Source organism: Hyla sarda, chromosome 10 (genome assembly GCF_029499605.1).
Source record: "Hyla sarda isolate aHylSar1 chromosome 10, aHylSar1.hap1, whole genome shotgun sequence".
In the NCBI taxonomy this organism is placed as follows: Eukaryota; Metazoa; Chordata; class Amphibia; order Anura; family Hylidae; genus Hyla; species Hyla sarda.
This window is the reverse complement of record NC_079198.1, coordinates 8,777,006-8,803,904: the sequence shown is the minus strand read 5'-3', so window position 1 is coordinate 8,803,904 and position 26,899 is coordinate 8,777,006. Positions and strand designations below refer to the sequence as shown.

The 26,899-nt window shown below is 44.7% G+C and overlaps 1 protein-coding gene across 1 annotated transcript; it reads left to right on the top strand.

The window, feature by feature from the left end:
• The first annotated feature begins 529 nt into the window (after nucleotides 1-529).
• LOC130294273 (translation initiation factor IF-2-like) lies at nucleotides 530-26,280 on the top strand. The gene is made up of 16 exons (XM_056543885.1): nucleotides 530-578; nucleotides 939-1,973; nucleotides 4,124-4,186; nucleotides 9,080-9,202; nucleotides 9,967-10,089; nucleotides 10,220-10,294; nucleotides 10,872-10,967; nucleotides 12,001-12,276; nucleotides 12,475-12,636; nucleotides 12,732-12,806; nucleotides 14,083-14,247; nucleotides 16,049-16,170; nucleotides 17,448-17,513; nucleotides 19,078-19,281; nucleotides 22,506-22,659; nucleotides 26,141-26,280. Exons 2-16 carry the CDS (start codon nucleotides 984-986, stop codon nucleotides 26,204-26,206), a joined length of 2,760 nt encoding a protein of 919 aa, XP_056399860.1. The 5' UTR covers nucleotides 530-578; nucleotides 939-983; the 3' UTR covers nucleotides 26,207-26,280.
• The last annotated feature ends 619 nt before the right edge of the window (nucleotides 26,281-26,899 follow it).

Sequence of the window (26,899 nt, the reverse complement as noted above, 5' to 3'; positions counted from 1 at the left end):
CCCATGACGAACCCGTACATCACTGGTTGGGTGAGGGACATATGGCACGGACCAATGCGTTAGGCCGCATCATAACCAGGAGATGCCCGTTGCTATCCACAGCTGACATCTTCCAGTAATGATGGACATTAGAGCCAGCTCCGATGTGCGTCATTTAAATGGTTAAAGGTTAAATGGTTAATCAATAGCGATGCCAACATTTCAACATTAAATGCTGGTTATCCATGGTGTCTAAGGGGCCCATACGCAGCTCCGCAATGTAATTGTTGGCTGCCAATGGGTCTGTGGAATAACTTGCTGTGCTGTGGAAGAACGGTGGATCGGCAATTAATTGTTACCTGTTATATTATCCTGCAGTACATGTGACTGCCTCACACCTGTCAGTATTACACCAACACTCATACAACCGATCCCTGGACCTTACAGGCTGCCATACTTGGCGGTTAGCAGGACATCAGTTGGTCTCCTGCTGCCATGGAAACCATCAGGACCCCTTGATCGCATTGCGGGATAAATCCCATAGATGTCGCGGTCAGTACTGGGGATAATTTAGGATCTTATCAGTTTTTTGTTTCTTTGTATGTGTGGAATAGGTAGATAGATAGATATAAGATAGATAGATATGAGATAGATAGATAGATAGATATGAGATAGATAGATAGATAGATAGATAGATATGAGATAGATAGATATGAGATAGATAGATAGATAGATATGAGATAGATATGAGATAGATAGATAGATAGATAGATAGATAGATATGAGATGGATAGATATGATATAGATAGATATGAGATAGATAGATAGATAGATATGAGATAGATAGATAGATAGATATGAGATAGATAGATAGATATGAGATAGATAGATAGATAGATATGAGATTGTCTGAGATGTATGCTGAGGCATTATCAGTGACTATAACGCTTGGATTCTAGGCCAATGTTCAGACCTCAGATGGATTGGTAGACGGACAGAGGAGAATGGAGGGAATCCATCTGTTTGATTTGGCCAATTTAGCCACTGGGACGCCGGGAGCAGTGAACTTCAGAGCCCTTCACACTCTCCTTCATGTCATCCTGAAACACCTAGACATCCAGGATGTTCAGATAGAGCTGCCTGAAGGGGGTGCCCAATGGGACCCACCAACAGGAGAAGACAGGTGTGACCCACCATCTGGAAGAGTCGAGTGTGACCCACCATCAGGAGGAGTCAGGGGTGACCCGCCATCAGGAGGAGTCAGGGGTGACCCACCATCAGGACGAGTTGTGTATGACCCACCATTAGGAGGAGTCAGGGGTGACCCACCATCTGGAAGAGTCGGGTGTGACCCGCCATCAGGAGGAGTCAGGGGTGACCCACCATCAGAAGGAGTCGGGGGTGACCCACCATCAGGACGAGTTGTGTATGACCCACCATTACGAGGAGTCAGGCGTGACCCACAATCTGGAGGAGTCAGGGGTGACTCACCATCAGGAGGAGTCGGGGGTGACCCACCATCAGGAGGAGTTGGGGGTGACCCACCATCAGGAGGAGTTGAGGGTGACCCACCATCAGGAGGAGTCGGGGGTGACCCACCATCCGGAGGAGTCGGGGGTGACCCACCATCAGGAGGAGTCGGGGGTGACCCACCATCAAGAGGAGTCGGGGGTGACCCACCATCAGGAGGAGTCGGGGGTGACCCACCATCAGGAGGAGTCGGGGGTGACCCACCATCAGGAGGAGTCGGGGGTGACCCACCATCAGGAGATGACCTGGTGAGGAAAGGAGAGAAGGGGCAGGAGGACAACATGGAGCGCAGGATCCTGCACCTGGAGGAACAGCTGGAGGTGCTCAACAAACTTCCCTCTGGATTAGAGCTGATGGAAAAGAGCAAATCCGTCCAGCAGGGCGGCAGCGGAGCAGTGTCAGACATGTGGCAGATGATGCAGCTCCGGAGGAGGGTGGAGATGAATGAGGAAGGAGTGTGTAAGGTAATGGACAGTCCTCATCACCCTCTCCCCCCATAGTAAAACCCAGTGTTTCTCAACCAGGGTGCCTCCAACTGTTGCAAAACTACAACTCACAGCATGCACAGCATGCCCAGCAACAGTAGCAAAATCAGCTGCAGAAAATATGACGCAAAAATATGCAGCAGATCCTGTACGTGTGAACGTACTCTTAGGGCTCGTTCACACGGACGGATCCGCAGCGTATTTTACACTGCAGATTTGCCTATGATGGACCCCTACATTGTGCCTCCATCTGTGCAAATAACAGAATTAGAAAAACAGAGTTAAGTTCAAAACAAAAACAGCGCCACCCCTGTCATCAGATTGTATGTGGTATTGCAGCTCAGTTTTATTAAAGGGAATGGAACCAAGTTGCAATACCACACACAACCTGAGGACAGGGGTGGAGCTGTTTTTGGCAGCTGTTTTTCTTTTCCTATATAACCCCTAGATATACATTATACATAATATACATTTATGTCATGCACATCAGCATCCGGGGTCCTCATTGCTAATAGCGGATATTATCAATTACACTGATTCTGCCATTTACCCTTTTAATGCTGCGATCAATGCTAATCACGGCATCTAAAGCAGTTGCAGGGTTTTGGGGATGCTCATTGGACCCCTTGTTGTGTGGCCGCAGGGGTCAGATGGTGGCCGGAGGTCTATAGGGGATTCTCTTGTATAGTCTCCCATCAGGCTGTACAAGTAGATCGCCGATATTGCTGATCAGTACAATGCCATTCCATAGCACTGAACAGTAATGGCAGTCAAAATATTGCTATAAATAGTCTCCTATAGAGACTCACAAAAAAATAAATAGTAATTAAAAAGTTTTCATAAAGATAAATAAGCCCCTCCCCCAATTAAAAATAAAAAAATTCAATTTGAAAAATAGATTTTATAAAAATTACATATTTATTATCACCACATATGGAAATGTCCAAACTATTAAAATATAATGATAATTATCTCATACGATGAACAACGTAAATGTAAAAAACATAGAGGGAGATATAACAAAACCTGTTCAGAGGAAACATTGCTGAGTTACCCATAGCAACCAATCAGATCACTACTTTCATTTTGCAGAGGCCTTTTCAAAAATGAAAGCAGCGATCTGATTGGTTGCTATGGGCAACTCAGCAACTTTTCCTCAGGACAGGTTTTGATAAATCTCCCCCATAATGTTTAAAATTGCAGATTTTTGTCCACATCACATCCTAGAAATTTTTTTATAAAAAGTGATCAGAAAATCACATATACGCAAAAGTGTTACCAATAAAACCTATAGATTACGGCACAAAAAAATGGGGTCAGAATAGGGCAATTTAAAGCATACAGATTGTTTAAAAAGTTTGCCTTTTTTTATAATCAGAACAATAATAAACAAAAATATAACCATGAATATCGTTTTTATCGTATTAACCTACAGAATTAAAGGGGTTATCCAGGAAAAAAATGTTTTTTATATATTGACTGGCTCCAGAAAGTTAAACAGATTTGTAAATTACTTCTATGAAAAAAATATTAATCCTTTTGGTACTCATGATCTGCTGAAGTTGAGTTGTTCTTTTCTGTCTAAGTGCTCTCTGATGACACGTGTCTCGGGAACTGTCCAGAGTAGAAGCAAATCCCCATAGCAAACCTCTTCTACTCTGTGCAGTTCCCGAGACAAGCAGAGATGTCAGCAGAGAGCACTGTTGCCAGCCGACACAAAAGAACAACTCAACTTCAGCAGTTGATAATTTTTAGAAGGATTAAGATTTTTTTAATAGAAGTAATTTACAAATCTGTTTAACTTTCTGGAGCCAGTTGATATATAAAAAAATATATATTTTTTTTTCCTGGAATACCCCTTTAAAAGAGAACATATACGTTTTTCTGTAAAGGTTACTGCGTAAAAACAAACCTCCCCAAAATTTGCTACGTTTGCCGAAACCTCCCCTCATATTTAGTATTAGAGATGGGGCTTCATTTATATTTTGTGTCTCAATAAAAAGTAAAACAGCTGTATCTGCTACATCGTGTTTCGCTCAATTGCCTCCATATCAAGTGCACAAAGAAGTAATCATTGTGATGATATAATGGGCTGTATACGGCCCTGATGTCTCCTCCTCTTATTCCAGGCTATGACACTGCTGCAAGACCTCATGACAGAGATGAACACCATAAAAGAGGCACAGCGCAAAGTGAGTGGCACAAAATAATTGCAACAAGACATTTCCTGTTCATACAATAGCTGAGTACCCAGTGTCGCACAGTCTTCCTACCTAAACCTTGTAGAAGAGAAAAAACAACACTCTTCAGAAGACTGGAAAAGCTGGGTGGCACACATACTGTGTGCCACCCAGCTTTCCCAGTCTTCTGAAGCCCCAGCAGTGATAGGCTGCTTGTCCACCCTGCACTTCTCACTGCAGCAGCACTGCCAAGCCCTCTACCTCCTCCCTTACTCTTCTCTCTGCCCACAATAAATCTTCTCTCCCCCATCCCCTCTCCCTGCCCCCACACCTGCCTTCCAGACAGTTAAATCATACTTTACCATGACGTTGGTCCGGCAGCAGGATGTTTAAAGCTCTCGGTGAATTGGACAATTTTTTATAACATTCACCGGGCAGGATCAATAATGTAATAACTATGTATACTTTTATTACTTTTAGAATGTTTTTTTTCTTCTTCATATAAACCAATATATGGGATAAGTCATCACATAAAAATCAAGGTCCAGTGAGACAACCACAGAATAATTAACCCTATCAACAAACACCAGACAAAATAAACTTCACAAAAATCAGAATCTTTATTAGAACATCAAATATGAAAAACATGTAACGTGTAGAGATGAGTAGGGGAAAATGGTGCCTATGAATTAAACAATAAATAAATAAATAAATGTCCCCAACGTTGCAGTACCCAATAAATAATGGCCGTAACAGGTAACTACGGACAAAAATCAGTTAGACCAAATTAGAAGAAAAACAACTGTCTATAGCAAGAACCATCTTGTAAAGCAACAGACCCACACCTACCCCAACCACATACTCTCTGTAAACCAGCCCCGACATGGTTTGGATTTATGCTTCCTGTCTTGGTACAATACAATAGTACTTTTTGTTTGCACACTGACCAATGGAACAGAGCTAAGGAAAATAAGAGAAAGTAATAAACCTGAATCCATCACAGATGCTGGTTCACCAGGGCCCGGTGGTCACCATAATCTTGATCCACACCGTGCAAGCGTACTGGGAAATTGTGACGTAGCGTGTACGCTCACGTCACTCTGCAAGGCGGACACCTGCACAGTGCTAGACAAGATGCACAAACTGGCACAATGGGAATACACAGGGGCACTGGGCAGAAACTAACTTACATGGGCACTGTCATTTGCTGGCGTGTACGTGTCATATCTGACTGTTCTGTCCACATATCTGACTGTTCAGTCCTCATATGTGACACCTCTGTCCTCATATCTGACACCACTGTCCTCATATCTGACACCACTGTCCTCATATCTGACTGTTCAGTCCTCATATCTGACACCACTGTCCTCATATCTGACACCTCTGTCCTCATATCTGACACATTTCCTCATATCTGAAACCTCTGTCCTCATATCTGACTGTTCAGTCCTCATATGTGACACCTCTGTCCTCATATCTGACACCACTGTCCTCATATCTGACACCACTGTCCTCATATCTGACACCACTGTCCTCATATCTGACTGTTCAGTCCTCATATCTGACACCACTGTCCTCATATCTGACACCACTGTCCTCATATCTGACACCTCTGTCCTCATATCTGACACCTCTGTCCTCATATCTGACACCTCTGTCCTCATATCTGACTGTTCAGTCCTCATATCTGACACCACTGTCCTCATATCTGACACCTCTGTCCTCATATCTGACACCTCTGTCCTCATATCTGACTGTTCAGTCCTCATATCTGACACCACTGTCCTCATATCTGACACCTCTGTCCTCATATCTGACACCTCTGTCCTCATATCTGACACCTCTGTCCTCATATCTGACTGTTCAGTCCTCATATCTGACACCACTGTCCTCATATCTGACACCACTGTCCTCATATCTGACTGTTCAGTCCTCATATCTGACACCACTGTCCTCATATCTGACTGTTCAGTCCTCATATCTGACACCACTGTCCTCATATCTGACTGTTCAGTCCTCATATCTGACACCACTGTCCTCATATCTGACTGTTCAGTCCTCATATCTGACACCTCTGTCCTCATATCTGACACATTTCCTCATATCTGAAACCTGTCCTCATATCTGACTGTTCTGTCCTCATATCTGACACATTTCCTCATATCTGACACCTCTGTCCTTATATCTGACCGCTCTGTCCTCATATCTGACTGATCTGTCCTCATATCTGACACCTCTGTCCTTATATCTGACCGCTCTGTCCTCATATCTGACACCTCTGTCCTTATATCTGACACCACTGTCCTCATATCTGACACCTCTGTCCTCATATCTGACACCTCTGTCCACATATCTGACACCTCTGTCCTCATATCTGACACCTCTGTCCTCATATCTGACACCTCTGTCCTCATATCTGACTGATCTGTCCTCATATCTGACTGATCTGTCCTCATATCTGACACCTCTGTAACTTCATATCTGACACCTCTGTCCTCATATCTGACTGATCTGTCCTCATATCTGACACCTCTGTCCTCATATCTGACTGATCTGTCCTCATATCTGACACCTCTGTCCTCATATCTGACTGATCTGTCCTCATATCTGACTGATCTGTCCTCATATCTGACACCTCTGTCCTCATATCTGACACCTCTGTCCTCATATCTGACACCTCTGTCCTCATATCTGACACCTCTGTCCTCATATCTGACTGATCTGTCCTCATATCTGACTGATCTGTCCTCATATCTGACACCTCTGTCCTCATATCTGACACCTCTGTCCTCATATCTGACACCTCTGTCCTCATATCTGACCGCTCTGTCCTCATATCTGACCGCTCTGTCCCAAACAGGCTGTGAACAAAGCAGGCTGGCAGCTCGTAGTGTTTAGGACTTCAGCATGAGTCTGAAATGCTTGCTTCCAGGACTGGTAGGGAGACCCCTAGTGGTCATTTCTTCAAAGTGGAAAATTAAATAGAAAGAAGCATATTTTTTAATAACATGCAATTGTAAAGTTATTCTGCATACATTAATCTATAATATATCAAAAGTTTTTTTGATCAGAGGTACCCTTTAAAATACAAGTTAATACAATAAACTTAACCAAAACAAAATGACACATAAGATATATCTCATATGTATAGTACATTGAGGAGAGGTGTGTCCCTGGTAAGGTAAGTAATTCATACGCATATATAAAATCCTAAATATCTACAACAAATACAATAATATTAGAGTATGTTAGGATACTAAAGGTAAGTATGTTATGTGTTTAAAGACAAAGATTTATAAACTGTGGGAGAGAAAAAGTGGAGAGATTTTCCCACACCAACCAATCACAGCTCAGCTTTCACTTTACCAGCGCGCGCTAGCTGAGCTGTGATTGGTCGCTGTGGAAAATCCCTCCACTTTTTCTCTCACAGAGTTTATAAATCTGGCCCAATGTGTGTACAATAAGGTGAATTAGCCCTTTGAGACCAAGTAGATTTAAAGGACAAGTCTCATTGCAAAAAATGTATCCACTATCTGCAAGATAGGGGATATGTTTTTCGAGTGGGGGGGGGTCCGAGCGCTGGGGCATCCCGTGATCTCCAGCCGGCTGGTCCTGACACAGCAAGCAGTGTATGGTGTGGGCTCCTGACTCGAGCGTTGTAGCTGGGGGCCAGCATTGATAGCTGACATGCGGCGATCGCCACGGCCGACTATTAACCCTTTAGATCGGCGCTGTTGACGCCCCCACTGTGGAAGTAGCCGGAGGGTGTGAATGATAGAGCCTAGCTGAACCAGGCTTTATCAATCAGGCGCAGAGCACACAGATCAATGTAGTTCTATGGAACCACATTGATCTGTATGAGGAATCTACTGATACTTCCTAAAAGTCCCCTAAGGGGACTAAAAGTGTGAAAGAAAAAAAAAGTTAAATAAAAACTTTTAAAAACACACCCATTAACCCCTTCCATATTAAAAGTTTGAATCACCCCCCTTTTCCCAAATTCCTTATAAAAAATATGTAAACACAATAAAAATAAACATATGTGGTATCGTCGTGTTCGGAAATGTCCGAACTATAAAAATATAATGTTAATTAAACCGCACGGTCAAATGTGTACGCGTAAAAAAAAAATTCCAAAGTCCAAAATTGCGTCTTTTTGGTTACTTTGTATACCTTAAAAAAAATTATGAAAAGCGATCAAAAAGTCTCATCAAAACAAAAATGGTACCGATAAAAACTTCAGATCACAACGCACAAAATGAGCCCTCATACCGGCCCATATATGGAAAAATTAAAAAGCTATAGGGGCCAGAAGATGACAATTTTACACATACTAATTTTGGTGCATGTAGTTATAATTTTTTTTAAGTAGTAAAATAAATTAAAACCTATATAAATTAGGTATCCTTGTAACCGTATGGACGTACAGAATAAAAATAATTTTTACCAAAAAGTGCACTGCATAGAATCCCCAAAAGTTACAAAATGGCGTTTTCTTCTTTTTTTTTTACATTTTTCCCCACAAATATTTTTTTTCTGGTTTCGCCATAAATTTTATAGTGAAATGATTGATGTCGTTATAAAGTACAAATGGTGGCGCAAAAAAAATCCCTCATGTAGGTCTGTATGTGCAAAATTAAAAGCATTATGATTTTTAGAAGGTGATGAGGAAAAAACGAAAGTGCAAAAACGGAAAAACCCTGCGCCCTTAAGGGGTTTAAGAAGGAGGAATTGCCATTTCCTAATTTTTTTTCATATATATGAGCGGTATTAATCCCTAAGATCATTTCGGCAATTACTTAGTTTTAGATTTCTAATCACTCCGGACCTCTCTCACTCTTTCTCTTTCACTCTCTCACTCTTGTGTTTTCACAATCCTATTAACACTTCCTTTTCCTCCTATAGGACACAGACATAATCGGTTACATCAACACCACCATAGGTCAACTCCAGGAGAAATGTGAGAACCTGAACAAGACCACCCAGACTCTGATCCAGGACCATGAGGAGAACCAGAAACACATTGAGGTGACAGTCAGTCCATATTATTCCTCAGAGGGGTGGACATGTGATGGGGGATAGGGGTGACAGATGGGTGGATGGGTAAAAGGGAGGGCAGGGGTGACAGAAGGTAAACATGGGTGACAAGGGTGGTGGACATGGGTAACAGGGGTGTCAGAGGAGTGAACAAGGGTGACAGGGAATGGACCGGGGTAGCAGAGGTGAACGGGTGACAGGGGGGTTGACATGGGTGAAAGGGGGTGGACAGGGGTGATGGAGCGTCAGAGGGGTGGACAAGGGTGACAAAAAGTGGTTACAGGGGGGTGCACAGGGGTGGACAGATGATTGGGTGGTGGAAAGGGGTGACAGAGGGGTGCATGGGTGACAGGGGGGACAGGGGTAACAGGGGGTGTCATAGGGGTAACAGGGGGTGTCAAAGGGGTCAACAGGGATGACACAGAGGTGGGCAGGGTGAAAGAGGGGAAAGGGCGAAGAACCTGCAGCTGCACTGTGGTTCCGGCTCCATGCCTGTCTTCGGGGGACCAGGAAGAATCTGAAGGTTAGAGGAGGATATGGAGGGGAATGGAGCGGCGTCTCCTTCCCGATGCATACATTCATTTTTAAATAAGTTATCTATACAGTATAACATGTGAATGTAGACTCTAAACTTCACCCAGGGACGAAGTTTGTTGTCTCATGTTATTTTGCCAAATTCTTAACCTTCTCTCTCTCACAGTTAGCCATGAGTAGTCTGACCGCTCTGTCCTCTTATCTGACTCTTCTGTTCATAGGACACAGACGTTACCAGTGACATCAAGACCACCATAGACCAGCTCAAGGATGAATGTGAGAACCTGAGAAAGACCACCAAGACTCTAATCCAGGACCATGACGAGAACAAGAAACACATTGAGGTGAGAAAGACAAGACCGACCATATTACCCCTCATTGTCTCTTGTCTTCTTCACGTTCTCTTTCCGATTTATTCTCAGTCCCTTCTTTCCTTCCTTTTTTCTTACCATGCTGCTTTGCTTCTTCTTACAGACCCTTTACCAAGAAGTTGGCAAACTGGAGAACAAGAAAGCTGACAAAGAAGTTATTGGGCTGGAGGCTGCCGCTGTGAGTCTAGAATTGTGGGATTTACCTCAATCCTGAGAGTTTTTCCAGTCTTGATTTTTGATATTCTTCTCCCAATTCAATAGCCAAGAGTAAAGTCCATTGGAAAATAATTACATGTTTTTACCATAATGTGCACAATTGCTGTAAATTATTACCATTTTAACCACACTGTTGGGAAAATGACAATAGAACCCAATCGCTCAGGTTAAGTTCAAGCCTAGTGGTAAGCACAACAGCAGTATACAGATAGAACTGGAGGGGAGGTGTATAACTACGATATACCCTGATCCCATAGAGATAACAGCAGCAGTATAAAGATAGAACTGGAGGGGAGGAGTATAACTGCCATATATTCTTATCTCATAGAGATAGCTGCAGAATATAGATAGAGCTGGAGGGTTATAACTACCATATATCCTGATCCCACACGGTCTGACAGCTCTGTCCCTATATCAGACTATTCTGTCCTCATATCTAATCTCCATACATGTGCTGCCCTGGTGGGATTTCCACTCAGGACTTCTCTCACTCTTGTGTTTTCACAATCCAATTAACACTTCATTTTCGTTTCATCAAGACCCCCATAGGCCAGCTCCAGGAGGAATGTGAGACCCTGAACAAGACCACCAAGACTCTAATCCAGGACCATGAACAGGAACAGAAAGACATAGAGGTAAGAAAAACAAGACAGTCCATATTATTCCTCATTCCTCACAGTTACCACAATACTTCAGGGATAAGCGGTTGCCGGTGCCAGGAGCCGGGTAAAGAAACACCTCAATTGCCAGGTTAGGAAACCACTTTATCTTTACTTCAGGAACTTGCTATACCAGCAGTAACAGTTCACTTTAGTGCAATATTTACTGAAGGCTGCGACAGAGAACCATAATTGCTTCTTGGCACTGTAGGACTTATAGTCCTTCTTGACTTAGATATAATGTAGACTGGTCTGGACATGGACAGACTCACTTAAGCATGACTTGACTTTGGAGCTAACAATAACTAACTCTGAAATTTCTCTTGTATAATCCAGTGTAAGGGCTTACCACTAGGGTGGACTTGTATGGACCGGAGTTGCCAGAGACTTTCACTCTCGCTAGCCTCTTCTTTGGCTAATTTGGCCCCCTGGCTCACTTGGCTCTTCTCCCCATAGCAGACTTGAGTCTGAACTTTATGTGGACAAACTTGATTGATGACCTGGTCGGCGAGATCCTGTGAAGAGTGTTGTCGCTCAGGAACAAAGATGGTTGCAGCAACTGGGTCTCTTAGCCTGTCCTGTGGTGAGGTATAGGTCCCACAGTAAAGGTCTGGAGTTGACCTCCACTCACTCTCTCTTATCCTCCACTGAACTGACTAGCTCCTTCCCGTCTAGACAGACTTGGTGAAGCAGGGCAGGAGCACTGATTGGCTGAAGCAGTCATGTGATCCCTCCAGCATCCTCCTGCACAGACAAGATAAACTCTTGTGACAATAAGGCACATAAGTGCATTTCACAATAGATATCACAGTGCAATAAATTATGCAACACAATACATATAAACCTGAGCAGTGGGGCCGGACCAGACATGATAAAGTGGCATCCACCTTACTGGTCAGGTGGACAAGTGTGTCCCACACAGGGACACCACAAAATGTTGCATGAAACCAGACACTTTTACTCCATATTTTGTCAAATTCCTAAACCTGTCCCTTTCTCCTTCTTGCAGTTTGACGCACTTCATGGGATATTAACAACTACAGCATCTCCTTCATCCACCCTGCTAGCCATAAGTGTCCCCGGACAGTCTGACAGCTCCACCCCAGGATCTACTGTCGCTGTAGAGACCACATGTCCAGCCGGCACCATCGACATAGTGAAGAAATTCAGCAAAATCGGCAGCCAGTTTGAAGACCTACAGAACTTGGTGACAGATTATACATCTGTAGAGGCAACTGGGACAGATCTAGGGGCAGACAGGAAGGCATCTGAGCCTCACATTAAGGTAACTTAGTGGTTAAAGGAAACAGTCACAATGTCTGTCTCATATAGACCTAAGGGGGCTCCCTGACCTACACTATGACTACAGAAAGTTCTCATATCTAATCTCCATACATGTGTTGCCCTGGTGGGACTTCCACTCAGGGCCTCCTTCACTCTTGTGTTTTCACAATCCTATTAACACTTCATTTTCCTGCTGTAGGACATAATCGGTTCCATCAAGACGACCATAGGTCAACTCCAAGATGAACGTGAGAACCTAAACAAGACCACCATTGACCAGCTCCAGGTAGGAGGTGAGAACCTAAACAAGACCATCGAGACTCTGATCCAGGACTATGAACAGACTCAGAAACACATTGAGGTGAGAAAGATGAGACCGTCCATATTATTCCTCATTGTCTCTTTTCCTCTCCAGCTTTCTTTTTTCTTACCATGCTGCTTTGCTTCTTCTTGCAGACCCTTTACCAAGAAGTTGGCAAACTGGAGAACAAGAAAGCCGACAGAGAAGTAATTGGGCTGGAGATTGACTTGGTGAGCCTAGAGTTCTGTGATTTTTACGTCAACCTTGAGAGTTTTTCTAGTCTCGATTTGTGAAATTCTTCTCCCAATACAGTAGCCAAGAATACATGTCATTGGAAAAGACAATGGGTGATATTATACTTGGTGCTGGTAGGTTGGGATAAGTGGCCTTTTGGGTTAAGAGTATTGAAATAATAGTAAATATAGTGAAAAGAATAATTCTTGGCATTGCCTAAAGCCCACACAATACGATGGCAATAAATCTGTGCCTGCTTCTCCTTGACCACTAAGTATCCAGCACATTTCTTAGAAAGAGTGAGTGCAATGCACAACAAAGAACCTCGCACTCACCGCTCAACAGACGACTTCAAGTTCCAATGCTGGACGAACCAGACGAGGCTGCAGGAACAGCTTGAGGCACTCAGAGGCGACTGCCAGCGGTTTCGCACAGTTGCGCGAAACCGCCGGCAGTCGCCTCTGAGTGCCCCAAGCTGTTCCTGCACCGGACTCTATTTCAGCACCTCTGGACTATGACCCCAGCTGCCTTTACCCCACAGCCTTTATACTGGAGGGGCAAGCTGTGCATAACTAGCTTGCCCCCTGACTGGTGAGCAGTTAATGGGTTAAGAAATATACAGGCAAGGTTTTTAGCCCCCTCCCCCGCCTGTAAAAATTTGTTGGTAACTATAGTGGTATGTCCCATGGGTGGGGGGGAAGGAGTGCACCAATCAGGGGTTTAATAGTTTCCCAGGCTTTCAGGGGCCCTCCCCTGGGTATTTATAGCTGTGGTGCCTCCCTTCCCCCCTCAATCTGCCCAGGACCCGGAGTTTTGCCCTCCCTCCCTCCCTTTTTGTATCTCTGTTTATTGTAAGTCACAGCTTGGCGGTAAGAAGACGGTGAAAGCGGGGTCAACCCGGGGTAGACCTCCACACAGGACGGTGTGGCAGCACCTCTCGGGTTGGCAAGAAGCCAATCGGTGTCTTTGTTACAGTTAAATTGTTATTTATATAAGTAATTTTATAAATAAAGATGTGGCCGATCCCCACCCATAAAAAAGTTGAATTGTTGTTGTGTCAGTTATTATTTAATTAATTATTGTAATAAGGGGGAGGGGTAGTTATAGCCTGCTAGGAGCTAATTGGGTCTCAACAGTCAGACCTATATCCAATAAGTGCAGGCTATTAGGGTATATAGCAGTGCCGCCTGAGTTCTATATATGCATCCAGCACATTAAGGTGATGTTCCTCCTCTTCTTCATCTACATAACCTTTCACCTTTATCTGGACAGAAAGCAGACAAGTGTGCGCTGGAGAGGAAAGTTAGCTACTCTCGCTTTGATGTCACCACAGAACATCTGGGTAGAATGATTGAGGATCTGCTTGAGAAAGTGGACGCTCATGAAGAAGACTGGCAGAGCCTATTGGAGAAAATTAATGTGGAGATGCAGAACAAAGTGAGTAGTTTTAGGTGATTGTTGGATTTGGTCCAGCCCCATCCTCGTCATCCTACTTTTCCATCAATATTTATCACTGGAGATGGAGTGGGGTGGGGGATGTACTCCAAACACTAGTATGGGGCCTATTAATCTATTACTGATATTTGATGCACATATACCAGCTTTGTATTACAGCAGCAGGGGTCAGAGGTAACTCCAATATTGGCCATTTAACCGCCTAGATGCTGTGACTAATAGCAACTGCGGCAACTAGACAGTTAGACAGAGTAGAGGAACACCAGTGTTACCCAATCATGTGGCACTTGCAGGATGCTAAGCTCCTAAGATGGCACCTAGGGGCCTAATGAAGGCTCCTTGATTCTCCATATAAGGCCAGCTTCACATGTATGTAATAAAGACGCGTATATGTAACCATATTATGGTCACAAGTCCTGGCCTGACCACGTTTCTGATGACCGGAACTCATGCCTGACGGACCCGTGGTCCAGCCAGTACCTGTGACCATAATTCCCCTGTGTAAACATTCACATTGTAAAACACTGCAATACAGAAATACAAGAGGTCAAGTGATTGAGTGTTCAAGTCCCCTAGTGGGACAAATAAAAAACAAAAACTAGCTTTTTAGATACTTTTCCTCCATGTCCAACAAAAGCGGTATAGCCTTGGCAAAAGGAGGCATGGGTTCGGTAAAAGAGCTGGGACAACAGGCACCAAAAAAAGGGCTCCAGAACTCTGGAACAAGATACTTGTGCAGATTAAAGGGGTACTCCGGTGCTTAGACATCTTATCCCCTATCCAAAGGATAGGGGATAAGATGCCTGATCGCGGGAGTCCCGCCGCTGGGGACCCCCGGGATCATGCACGCGGCACCCTGTTTGTAATCAGTCCCCGGAGCGTGTTCGCAGGGCGGGCGGCGTGTGACGTCACGCCCCAGTGTGATGTCACGCTCCGCCCCTCAATGCAAGCCTACGGGAGGGGGCGTGACAACTATCACGCCCCCTCCCGTAGGCTTGCATTGAGGGGCGGAGCGTGACATCACACTGGGCGGGGCGGGACGTCACATGCCGCCCGCCCTGTAGTCGCCGGTAATCAGTACCGGAGCGAAAAAGCTCTGGGGACTGATTACAAACGGGGGGCCGCGTGCATGATCTTAAGGGTCCCCAGTGGTGGGACTCCCGTGATCAGGCATCTTATCCCCTATCCTTTGGATAGGGGATAAGATGTCTAAGCACCGGAATACCCCTTTAAGCCAACTAATGGTTGGTCAAAACTAAGGCAAGGCCCATTCCAAGACTGTCTAGTTTAAGTTTACTCTGTCTTCGAAATTTTCCCAGAATGCCTAGTTCCTCAGACTCTGTTACTGGAGCTAAAGCTGATATTTAGGGAAAGCTACCTGTGAAGGCAGACATTCCGCTGGGTGAACATAGCCTTAGTGTAAAACAAAAAAATAATTGTCACATTTAACTTCTAATTAGAACAGATCTTCCACTAACAGAACCAATGCAGAACACTCTCTGCTGCTTTACTACATTTATTATATACAGTATGTGTGCACCTACTCCTATCTATGTTGGTCACTGCTCATTGTCCCTCACAGAGATCTTCACCTAACACCTACTATTTCTGAAATTGGTTGCTGAAGCTATGTACTTAGCTTCTCAGTGATTTTTAGCTATGACACTCATCTAAGACATATTTTCCCAATACTGTAAAATACGTTCCATATCCTGGAAGGCTCAAGGGCTTGGGCTGAGTGCGGGAACGCTGCAGTTTCTGACCTGTTTTCATTATTTGACAGCTGGATCGCATGGAGATTGATCCACTGAAGAACATTTTGGAACAACGCTGGAAAGACCTTTGTCGACAGCTGCAGCAACATCCACCACAGTATGAGGCTGATGAAGCTGCGGGGATCAGAAGGTAAGTGAAAGGAAAAATAAGACTTCTGTGCCTGAAATACACACAGGGGATTGGTTGACCTAAACTATTATATCAGAAAGGAATGTGTGCCCCTAGTTTAGATAATTGGGACACTTGTGACAATAAAAAATGTTGCGCTTAACAGAATGTTCTGTAACTTGTGTGCAACACCATGAAGAGCTTCCAATGTTTGAGAGGGTCTGCAGCCCCGATCCTCCCTATCTCTGAGTAACCAGAGCAGTGTAAAATATAGACAAGACTCTTCATCAGATATCTGATGAAGAGTCTGGTAGGGGTTGGAAACGCATAATACATGTGCTTTTAATAATGTATCAACCTATATATAGGAGAAGCACCAGGCTGATATATTTAATTTTAATCATCCCTGGGAGAGGGATACAATAGGCTGTTTACAAAGCTGGACCCTCCTCCAAGTGTTCACATTCTCTGCAGCACCACCACAAGGGGGATTTAAGCATTACACAATGTCCATTCCGATCAATATGAACACAGGACAGGCCAAAGACGTACTTTGTAACCTCTTCCCATCTTGGAGGATCAAAGAGATGAGGGTCTTGAAAAAAGGAACCCCCTTTACTAACTCCAATAGACAAGGATCCTAAAATGAGGAACCCCCTCTACTAATGCCAATAGACAGGGATCCTAAAAAGAGGAACCCCTGTACTTACTCCAAGAGACGTGGATCCTGAAAAGAGGAACCCCCTTTACTAATTTCAAGAGACGAGGATCCTAAAAAGAGGAACCCCCTCTACTAACACCAAGAGATTAGGATCCAGAAAAGAAGAGCTCAATCTCCTAACTCCAAGAGATGAGGATCCTAAAAAGAGGAACCCCCTCTACTAACTCAAAGAAACAGATTGTACATTATAGCATATCTGACAATGTTTTTGCATACAGCAAAATTAAATATACTGGAACATAAATAGTTAAATGGAGGCAAAAACCCAGTGTGAACTCTGCCTAACATGATGTAAGAGATTTGGTTTAGAAAATCCTTTCAACATAATAAATGAGTCGGTGAGTGAGACCTGAAGCTTCTGTGACATCATTGTAAAGGATTAGGAATCATAAAGTTGGGCTTCAATACTAGGCACCGCCACAGCCAGAGGTGGCGCTGTTTCTGGAAACAAAGTGCACTCTTTTTTTTCTGTAATCCTGGACAAACCCATTTAATGTTTTTGAAACAGAAACAAACATTATGGGGTTAAGTCCAGGGGGTGAGAAGAATGATCTTCTGTGTGTTCTCTCCCATCCAGGCAGCTGATGACAAGATTTCACTGCATCTCCTGTGACCGCCCTGTGTATATGAAGGTGCCCGGCCCGTAAGTCCTTGTGTTTTTATGCTAAGAATTCCCATAGCAAACATACGCTGCCCTGGACAGTTCCTAAAATGGAGTAAGGCTGAAGAAAAAGGCTGGCGATGGTGCTGCTCGGTCAGGCAAAATTCACAAGAGTCCAAATTTTATTGACACAAAATACAACAGGACAGGACATTACATAGTACAAGACACGTTTCGGGGGTAGAGAGCACTGTGCTCGTGATGTCAATAGAGAGCTCTGTGTTCCAAAAAGAAAAGAATTTCCTCTGTAGTATTCAACAGCTAATAAGTATTGGAAGGATTAAGATTTTTAAATAGAAGTAATTTACAAATCTCTTTAAAGGAGTACTCTTGTGCAGAGTACTCCTGCTCCGTCCTGCCCGGGCTGCAAAATAAATGAAAATGAACCATCACTCACCTCCCTGGGTTCCCGCGGAGCGCCACTACAGCTGATCGGTCCTCCGGTCCATCTCCTTCATACTTCCGGGTGTAACGAAGCGTCACATGGCGCTCAGCCTATTATGGGCCGAGGCAGAACATCGCGGCGGCCGGCGATAGGCTGAGCGCCATGTGATGCTTCGTTACACCCGGAAGTATGAAGGAGATGGACCGGAGGACCGATCAGCTGTAGTGGCGCTCCGCAGGAACCCAGGAAGGTGAGTGATGGTTCATTTTCATTTATTTTGCAGCCCGGGGAGGACGGAGCAGGAATACTCTGCACTAGAGTACTCCTTTAACTTTCTGGCACCAGTTGATTTAAAAAAAAAAAAAATTATAAAATAAAGTTATCCACTGGAGTACCCCTTTAAGGCCCCATTCTGGAGATTACTGGGGACTGTTGAGGTCCCAGAGATTGGACATTCATATATTACATATATAATGGTTAATGCCCATATTAGGGTGGGTTCACACCACGTTTTTCAAGTACGTTTCCCGTTTACGTTTTCTTTATTGAAAACGTATGGAACCATATTGAAAACCGTACACATAGACAAATAATTGAAAACCGTATGCATCCGGTTGCGTACGGTTTGCTTGCAATACGGTTTTCTCCCGTACTCAAAACCGTAGTTGACCACAGTTTTGTCTCCGGTTTAAAAACCGTACTGCAACCGCATACGTTTTTTTTTACATGGAAGTCAATGAGAAACGCACATGTATACGGTTCCATACGGGAAACCATATACGTTTTTTTCTTTGCACCCTTCGCATTTGCATCCTAAAGTCCCCACCCCAGACCCCTCCCATTAAAAATGGACGACATTTTCAAAAACGTATGTTTTTTTTTACAATAAAAACGGACAGAACTGTATGCACTTTTAAAAACAGTATACGGTTAACTTTTTCTCATACTGTTCCATCCGTTTTTTTTTGCCATACGGTTTTCTTTAGAAAAACTGATTGAAAACAGTATGGCAAAAATGTGTTGTGAACCCAAAGAGCCCTCCGGCTGGCACTGATGGCCACAGTTTATTGGCAGAAAACATCTCACATGAAAATGTCTGTAGCTTCTCTATGTACATCCATTGTATGAAGATGGTTTCTCCTCCTCCTGTTAACCCTATAGATTACAGTCAGGGACACCTCAGCCAAGACGCGAGGCCTCGCAGCCAGAGATGAGCCTCAACCACCGGCGCGGTGCCCATACCCACATGCGTCAGGAGATATCAAGAGTTCAGCTGCAAACCTCCGGGAAGATCTGCCATCTCCTGCCAGCACATGACGCCACCCAGAAGAGGCTCTCCAGAACGTCCAGCTCCAACCAGGGACGGTGAGTATAAGAAACTGGCGGTAGAGGCTGGGGTTGCCACCTGGCCGGTATTTTTCCAGCACAGACGGTATTTTGGCCATCCTGACGGTATTTTTTATTAAAAATACCGGCAATGCAATGGCCAGTATTTATCCAACCAATCCTCCAACTCCCGAAATGTTGCACCAAAGCCTATACTAGTATTTCCCAACCAGAGTGCCTCCAGCTGTTGCAAAACCACAACTCCCAGCATGCCCGGACAGCCGTTGGCTGTCCGGGCATGCTGGGAGTTGTAGTTTTGCAACAGCTGGAGACGCACCTGGTTGGGAAACACTGACCGATTCTATATAGTACTATACAGCCCAACATGCTGGGAGTTGTAGTTTTGCAACAGCTGGAGGCACCCCTGGTTGGGAAACACTGACCGATACTATATACTACTACATAGTCAAACATGCTGGGAGTTGTAGTTTTGCAACAGCTGGAGGCACCCCTGGTTGGGAAACACTGACCGATACTATATACTACTACATAGTCCAACATGCTGGGAGTTGTAGTTTTCGTTTGGGGCAGCTGCTGAGCTACAGGCAGTATCAGGGCATGCTGGGAGTTGTAGTTTTGCAACAGCTGGAGGCACTCTGGTTGGGAAACACTGACCGATGCTATGTACTACTATATAGTCCAACATGCTGGGAGTGTAGTTTTGCAACAGCTGGAGGCACACCTGGTTGGGAAACACTGACCGATACTATATACTACTATATAGCCCAACATGCTGGGAGTTGTAGTTTTGCAACAGCTGGAGGCACCCCTGGTTGGGAAACGCTGACCGATACTATATAGTACTATATAGTCCAACATGCTGGGAGTTGTAGTTTTGTAACAGCTGGAGGCACACCTGGTTGGGAAACACTGACCGATACTATATACTACTATATAGCCCAACATGCTGGGAGTTGTAGTTTTGCAACAGCTGGAGGCACCCCTGGTTGGGAAACGCTGACCGATACTATATAGTACTATATAGTCCAACATGCTGGGAGTTGTAGTTTTGCAACAGCTGGAGGCACCCCTGGTTGGGAAACACTGACCGATGCTATATACTACTATATAGTTCAACATGCTGGGAGTTGTAGTTTTGCAACAGCTGGAGGCACCCCTGGTTGGGAAACACTGACCGATACTATATATTACTATATAGTCCAACATGCTGGGAGTTGTAGTTTTGTAACAGCTGGAGACACTCCTGGTTGGGAAACACTGACCGATGCTATATACTACTATATAGTCTAACATGCTGGGAGTTGTAGTTTTGCAACAGCTGGAGGCACCCCTGGTTGGGAGACATTGACCTATACTATATACTACTATATAGCCCAACATGCTGGGAGTTGTAGTTTTGCAACAGCTGGAGGCACACCTGGTTGGGAAACACTGACTGATACTATATACTACTATATAGTTGCTGGGAGTTGTAGTTTTTGTTTGGGGCAGCTGCTGAGCCACAGGCTGTATCAGGGCATGCTGGGAGTTGTAGTTAGCAATCAAAAAGTCTCGTCAAAACAAAAATGGTACAGATTGGGGCGCAAAAAATGACCCTCATACAGGCCGTATAAGGAGAAATAAAAACTTATCCAACGCATATGTGTATCCTGCGATGTCACGCATATATAATTAATTATGCAAATTTGTGTAGTAATGGGGGTGTGATGAGGGCAGATGTTGTTACCCTAGGGGCAGATGGCATTAACCCCTTGTATTCGTGACCCCAGGGCGTGGTTTATCCTCGATACCACCTGAAGGTATACCGCTGGATCCTGCGCTAGGCACGGGGGGCAATAATGATTCTGACGCCAAGTTATGGACAACGGTAGCTTTACTGACAGAGGGTAAAGACTATACAGTTCAGCCAGGACCCAAGGAGGTGACCAGTGACTCAGAGACCATAAGGGTTTGCTGGGACTTGTAGTAGGACTGGACAATTGAATGCAGACCACACTGACTTGACAGATGACAGGGACTGACTAGACTTGACTGATGACTGACGAAGCTATGACTGTAGATTACTTGCAAATGACTGTAGCTGCAGACTGGACTCTGAGGTCTCCAATGACTCTGGACACAAACACTAGGACTCGACTGGACCTCAGCTTAGCAGAAAAGAGCAAAAGAGTGTGAAGCTAGCTCCTCCCAGGGCTTATATGGGGGAGACTAGTAGGGAGCCCATAGGTCACCCCTGGGATCACCTGGTCACTGGTACCTCCTGGGTAACAATCACATGGTACATTTCTTAAAGCAACAACACATTATATATTATAATACATAGCAAAACATATACAGTAACCCCCGACCTACGATGGCCCCGACATATGATAAAATCGACATACGATGCTTTTATATGTCGGGGCCATCGCATTAACTGCTATCCGACAGCGCCAAAATGCTTAAGCTGCTGTCGGATAGCAGTTTAAGCATCCCTGGCAGGTTTGCTTACCTATTCCCACTGCTCCGGGTCCACTTTGCGATCCTCCGGTGTCTTGCGCATCTTTTTGCAGGGTCCGGGCCTCGCTTTCTGGCGTCGTTATTACGTCACTACGCACGCCGCGCTGGCGCAGCAGCATAATAACGTCACCAGAAAGCGAGGCCCGGACCCTGCAGAAGATGCGGAAGACAACGGAGGATCCCGAAGAAGACACCGGAGCAGCGGGACAGCATCGGGAGCCCCTGGGACAGCATCGGGTGCGGTGAGAACGCGGTCCGGAGCGACGGGGACAGGTGAGTACAGCTTCCTATACTTTACATTGCACGGATCCCTCAACATACGATGGATTCGACAAACGATGGGTCGTTTGGAACGAATTACCATCGTATGTTGAGGGACCACTGTATACAGGCGGGAAACAAGTACAAGGGGCCCAGGGGACACTGAATGGAGGCTGCCTGACAGGACAGCAAGGAAACGGGGTAACACCTCCCGTACTGGGCCACCACATTAGCATGGCCGGTATGTTTTTTTGCAAGAAAGGTGGCAACCCTAGTAGAGGCAGGAGCCAGTGTGGAAAATGAGTTGTAACGTTTTTGGGAATGCAGTAAGGGTTCCACCATCGGAGATGTAAGAGGATGAGTGTGGCCGTATGGTGGCACGACCACTTCTGTTATACAGGAGGTTGTCAGCCATCAATGCCTTCACTGTAAGGTTGTGTGAAGGGACTGGACCTGACTGATCTATTTTCTCTTTTCATTAGTAATCGCTTACCAGATCTGGATAGGTCCAGATATAGGACCGTCCCTCGAAACTGTGGAGGAAGTCACACATTGACCTTCACGCAGAAGAATCTTACAAAGATCAGCACCTCATGTACTTTACAAAAGAGAGCGGCAGCTGAGGTTGGCCTGAAGGTAAGAAGGGTTTTGACTCTTGCTCACAGCTGATTGGACCTTGTGGTAGGACACACCCTCCTGAGGAGAACGGTAACGCCCAGTTGTCAATTCATTCATACATTTTCAGGAGTAATCAAAGAGGAATGGCACAATCCAAGAACAGATAGGGACATTTCACTATAGCTGTCAGGTCTTGTCCCAGGGGTTGTCCCAAGATTGAAAGTTACCCGCCGTCTACGGGATAGGAAATAACTAGCTTATCTTTGGGGGTCTGACAAATGGGACCCTCATCGATCACAATAACAGAGGTCATACTCCTGCTTGCCCATTATTGCTCCATTCACTTTTCCTTTGAACATAGCATTTAGCTCTTGGCAATGACTAGAAGACCCATAGAGAATGAATGGAGCGGAGGTCGCACCTAGAGTTTTGGTAAATCTATGAAGGATAAAAAACCTTATGGTCGTGGCCAATACTTGGTGACCCAGTAGTATATACTGCAGCTATATATATAGTGATCTGATGGCAAATACAGTGCTATAGTCCTTGCTTATCCTCCAGCTTAGTCACAGCGTTGGTGTATAGGGTTCCTCCAGCAAATACAGTGCTATAGTCCTTGCTTATCCTCCAGCTTAGTCACAGCGTTGGTGTATAGTGCAGCTATCATCTCTTATTCAGTGTATATATGAACGGTCTTCTCAAGATCTAAAAAAGTGTATCCCAACCAGGGTTCCTCCAGCTGTTGTAAAACTACAACTCCCAGCATGCCCGGACAGCCAACGGCTGTCCGGGCATGCTGGCAGTTGTAGTTTTGCAACAGCTGGGGGCACACTGGTTGGGAAAAACCTCTTCACAGAATGAAGTACACTGCTCATAATAAAGGGAACACTAAGATAACACATCCTAGATCTGAATGAATGAACTAATCGTATGAAATACTTTCCTCTTTACATAGTTGAATGCGCCGACAACAAAATCACACAAAAATTATCAATGGAAATCAAATGTATCAACCCATGGAGGTCTGGATATGGAGTCACACTCAACATCACAGTGGAAAACCCCACTACAGGCTGATCCAACTTTATGTAATGTCCTTAATACAAGTCCCAATGAGGCTCAGTAGTGTGTGTGGCCTCCACGTGCCCGTATGACCTCCCTACAACGCCTGGGCATGATCCTGATGAGGTGGAGGATGGTCTCCTGAGGGATGTCCTCCCAGACCTGGACTAAAGCATCCGCCAACTCCTGGACAGTCTGTGGTGGATGGAACGAGACGTCCCAGATGTGCTCAATCGGATTCAGGGGGAACGGGCGGCCAGTCCATAGCATCAATGCCTTCCTCTTGTAGGAACTGCTGACACACTCCAGCCACATGAGGTCTAGCATGGTCTTGTATTAGGAGGAACCCAGGGCCAACTGCACCAGCATATGGTCTCACAAGGGGTCTGAGGATCTCATCTCGGTACCTAATGGCAGTCAGGATACCTCTGCTTTCATCTGTGAAAAGCACAGGGCACCAGTGGTGAATTTGCCAATCTTGGTGTTCTCTGGTAAAAGCCAAACGTCCTGCACAGTGTTGGGCTTTAAGCACAACCCCCACCTGTGGACGTCGGGCCCTCATACCCCCCTCATGGAGTCTGTTTCTGACCATTTGAGTGGACACATGCACATTTGTGGCCTGCTGGAGGTCATTTTGCAGGGCTCTGACAGTGCTCCTCCTGCTCCTTCTTACACAAAGGTGGAGGTAGCGGTCCTGCTGCTGGGTTGTTGCCCTCCTACGGCCTCCTCCACGTCTCCTGATGTACTGGCCTGTCTCCTGGTAGCGCCTCCATGCTCTGGACACTACGCTGACAGACACAGCAAACCTTCTTGCCACAGCTCGCATTGATGTGCCATCCTGGATGAGCTGCACTACCTGAGCCACTTGTGTGGGTTGTAGACTCCGTCTCATGCTACCACTAGAGTGAAAGCACCGCCAGCATTCAAAAGAGACCATAACATTCACCTGAAGCAATTGTCTGCAGATGGGTAACTTTCCCTACTGGGGGAGATTCTGGCTTGGCTTCCATAACAGGCGCTGCTCCACCCACTTACTCTCAGATGGGGTGTATATTTATAGGGTACAGTGTGTGGCAGTTTTATATTCATAGGATATAGTGTAAAGCATTATTATGTTCAGGGAGCACAGTGTGTGTAATATTATTTTCATAGGGCAAAGTGTGTACGGCATTATATTTTAAAGGTACAGTATGGGGCAGTGTTGTCTTCAGAGGATACAGTGTGTGCAGTATTATTTTCAGAGGACACTGTGTGGCAGAATTATATTCATAGAGTTCAGTGTGTAGCAGTATTATATTCATGGGGTTCAGTGTGTGGCAGTATTATATTCATGGGGTTCTGTGTGTGGTAGTATTATATTCATCAGGTACAGTATGTGGCAGTATTATATTCATAGGGTACAGTGTGTGGCAGTATTATATTCATTGGGTTCACTGTGTGGCAGTATTATATTCATAGGGTTCAGTGTGTGGTAGTATTATATTCATAGGGTTCAGTGTGTGGTAGTATTATATTCATAGGGTTCAGTGTGTGGTAGTATTATATTCATTGGGTTCAGTGTGTGGTAGTATTATATTCATAGGGTTCAGTGTGTGTGGTAGTATTATATTCATAGGGTACAGTATGTGGCAGTATTATATTCATAGGGTTCAGTGTGTGGGAGTATTATAGATTTATAGGGTTCAGTGTGTGGCAGTATTATATTCATAGGGTTCAGTGTGTGGTAGTATTCTATTCATAGGGTTCAGTGTGTGGTAGTATTATATTCATAGGGTACAGTGTGTGGTAGTTTTATATTCATAGGGTTCAGTGTGTGGTAGTATTATATTCATAGGGTTCAGTGTGTGGTAGTATTATATTCATAGGGTTCAGTGTGTGGTAGTATTATATTCATAGGGCACATTATATAGCAGTATTATATTCCTAGGACACAGTGTGTGGCAGTATTATATTCATAGGGCACAGTGTGTGGCAGCATTATATTCATAGGGTTCAGTGTGTGGTAGTATTATATTCATTGGGTTCACAGCATGGCAGTATTATATTCATAGGGTTCAGTGTGTGGTAGTATTATATTCATAGGGTTCAGTGTGTGGTAGTATTATATTCATTGGGTTCACAGTGTAGCAGTTTTATATTCCTAGGGCACAGTGTGTGGCAGTATTATATTCCTAGGGCACAGTGTGTGGCAGTATTATATTCCTAGGGCACAGTGTGTGGCAGTATTATATTCCTAGGGCACATTGTGTGGCAGTATATAGTACGAAGATGCTGCTTATACAAGTGTGAAACATAACAATGTACACATTATGGTCAGAACAATATATAATGTTCTCCATAGTGCCAAATGCTTTGCTATATTATCTGCATATATTAGACAATATTGTTATCCTATTAGACATGACACTTACGAACATCTTCTCTCTCACCATCTCAGGAGCGCCCTCAACTTCCAATGGATGGACTGGACATCGAAAGAACACAAACAGAAAATCATCCTTAAAAAAAAAAAAAAGAATACATATATTATTAAAAAATAAAAACACCAAAATATCCCATTTGTGGTGGTTGCGGCTTAAATTAGGATCGCCACAGTGCGGTAGGTCTCATGGATAGAATTAATTCAGCTTCTTACTTATACAGTGTGTGAAATATTCATGGCCGGAGATCAGATGAATGCAACAAAGAGGTAACAGAGGCACCATGACCATCATAGAGGGGGTCCCTGCAGATCCAGGTGTGGTGGCGGAATTGGGATAAAGCCTTGTGGGGTGTAGGGTAGTTAGGGTGTTGCTGTTCAGAATAGTTAAGGGCGCTGTTAACTCTTGTCACTCGTGACGCCAGGGTGAGGGTTAAATGCTGTATTCTTGATTGGCCTATTGCCACCCTTCCCAAGAGCAATAGGTGATGCAGAAATAAAGGATTGTCCACAACCGCTGTTAACTGAAAACTTGCAGGAACTTTTACTGAAGAATTTCTGTACATGCAGCAATAGTAACAGTCCAGATAACACAGACTCTACAGATATGGCTGAGCAGTGATTGACAGTTGGTTGGGATCAGATAAGCTCAATCCAGCTTCTTAGGGATTGTATAGCAGAGATCCGCTGGATTTAGGGGTGCGTTTAGGTCCAGTGATCTCGCGGTGAGTAGCGGGGAATTGCTTAGTATATCCAGTATGTTAGAGGCCGAGGCCG